Genomic DNA, 1,710 nt, shown 5'->3' with positions numbered 1-1,710 from the left:
GGTTTGTGAGGCTGGAAGGTTTTGACTTCCTTCAAATCATTTCAACACGGTATTGCAAAAATTCGCAAGGGCGCGGAGGTGCGGGGGCACGCACCTTTCCGGCCATGCTGAACCGCACGGTTTCTTGGTCCATAAAAGTAGTTGTATTTCGCATAAGGTTATACCAAGTTGTAAGTTTTAATCTCCAAAACTTGCTGATTTTGCCGTTTATTTCTATCCAGTTTCAGCACTTGAAACTTGTTGAAGTTCTAAAAACTCGCCAAAACCCATTCAAAACTCATCTTTTAATATGGGTTTTTGATTCAAAAGATACAAAAAATCAAAATCAAAAGCCCAAAGAAAAGTAGCTTCGGTGCTCCGCACCTGCGTGTCACAAATCTCTTGTACTCAGAATGAAAATTTGCCAGCCCGGTAAGGGCAGAATAGTCAAGTGCAAAATGTCCGGGGCTTTGTACTTCCGCAAGGGTGGCTTGCAAGGACGCCTCCTGCCTATAAATTGGCGGCAACGTGCCTCCCGTGTACTGCAAACCACATCACACACACTTCCACCACCACCACCGCGGCACGTACGTTTGCGATCAAAAGAAAGTCGAGCCATATGGCGAAGGCCGCAGCGATGCTCGTGCTGGTGGCGCTGGTGGCGGCGGCGATGGCAACGGGCGGAGCGGCGCAGTGCAACGCCGGGAACCTGGCGGTGTGCGCCTCCCCGATCGTGAGCGGGACCCCGCCGTCCAAGACGTGCTGCAACAACCTAAAGAGTCAGCGGGGGTGCTTCTGCCAGTTCGCGCACAACCGCGCGTACTCCAGCTACATCAACAGCCCCAACGCCCGCAAGACCCTCGTCAGCTGCGGCGTCCCCGTACCGAAGTGCTAGGAGCCGGGCCTCCGCCGCCGCCGCCGGCGGCGTGCTAGGCAGCGCCACGCCGCCTATGCTACTAATACGTAACGTACTACCACGTACGAGCTCCTACCATGGCTACTGGTACGACGTCCGTCGAGCAGCTCCGTGCGAACCGTGTGTTTCATGTATCTTTTTTTTTCTCGAGTACAATCGTGTGTTCATGTATCGTGCGCAAGAATAAAATGGTGTGTACGTGTTTGATCCAGCCTCTGCGTAGTTTGTTACTCCTTTGTCAATTTTGATCGATGGATGTGACGGACAATACTTGCTTAAACCTAGCACCCTGTTGCCTTGCTTTTCATCCAGCCGCTCATGTAATTGATGTACCTTCGACACAAAGTTGCTACTGTACTGCTTGGTCATCAGGTCATGGTCCGCTGGTCACTCCATCACTAAATGAACAGTACTGTATGGGCAAACAGATGCCACTCACTCAGCGCTTACACTGTTGTTGATGTGGATGGCCAGCTAAGCCAATTAAGAGCCCATTCAAGACCGAACATAATCCTGTCGAGCCATTCATTATAAACCTGTACCGTTGGCGCGCGTGGACCTTCAATGCCCGTGACCGTCATGACTCTGAAGCTTCGTCTCTCCGTCGCGTGATGGAGCTATGCTTTAGGATTTCGTAGTCCACAGGAGATGCTTTAGGATTTCGTAGTCCACAGGAGATACACGCACAGTGGCTTTGCAACCAAAGCAAACACTGGCGTGGTTTCTCAACATCAAAATATGAACTTTCACAGCTCTCACCGTTCATTTTTTTTTAAAACGGGCAAAAGATTTCCCACATATATTAATTAAGAGAG

At 50.5% G+C, this 1,710-nt stretch overlaps 1 protein-coding gene across 1 annotated transcript; it reads left to right on the top strand.

Moving 5' to 3' along the window:
- Positions 1–511: 511 nt before the first annotated feature.
- LOC123048176 (non-specific lipid-transfer protein 2P-like) lies at positions 512–1,106 on the top strand. The gene has a single exon (XM_044471331.1). The coding sequence runs from the start codon at positions 599–601 to the stop codon at positions 872–874; it is 276 nt and encodes a 91-aa protein (XP_044327266.1). The 5' UTR covers positions 512–598; the 3' UTR covers positions 875–1,106.
- Positions 1,107–1,710: the final 604 nt, after the last annotated feature.

Source organism: Triticum aestivum, chromosome 1A, assembly GCF_018294505.1.
Source record: "Triticum aestivum cultivar Chinese Spring chromosome 1A, IWGSC CS RefSeq v2.1, whole genome shotgun sequence".
Lineage (NCBI taxonomy): Eukaryota > Viridiplantae > Streptophyta > Magnoliopsida > Poales > Poaceae > Triticum > Triticum aestivum.
Note: the sequence above shows the minus strand (reverse complement) of the source record. Positions and strands in the feature narration are given on the sequence as shown.

What these genes read in the sequence shown, in the direction of transcription:
- LOC123048176 (XM_044471331.1), top strand. Translation starts at nt 599, where the DNA reads ATGGCGAAGGCCGCAGCGATGCTCGTGCTGGTGGCGCTGGTGGCGGCG.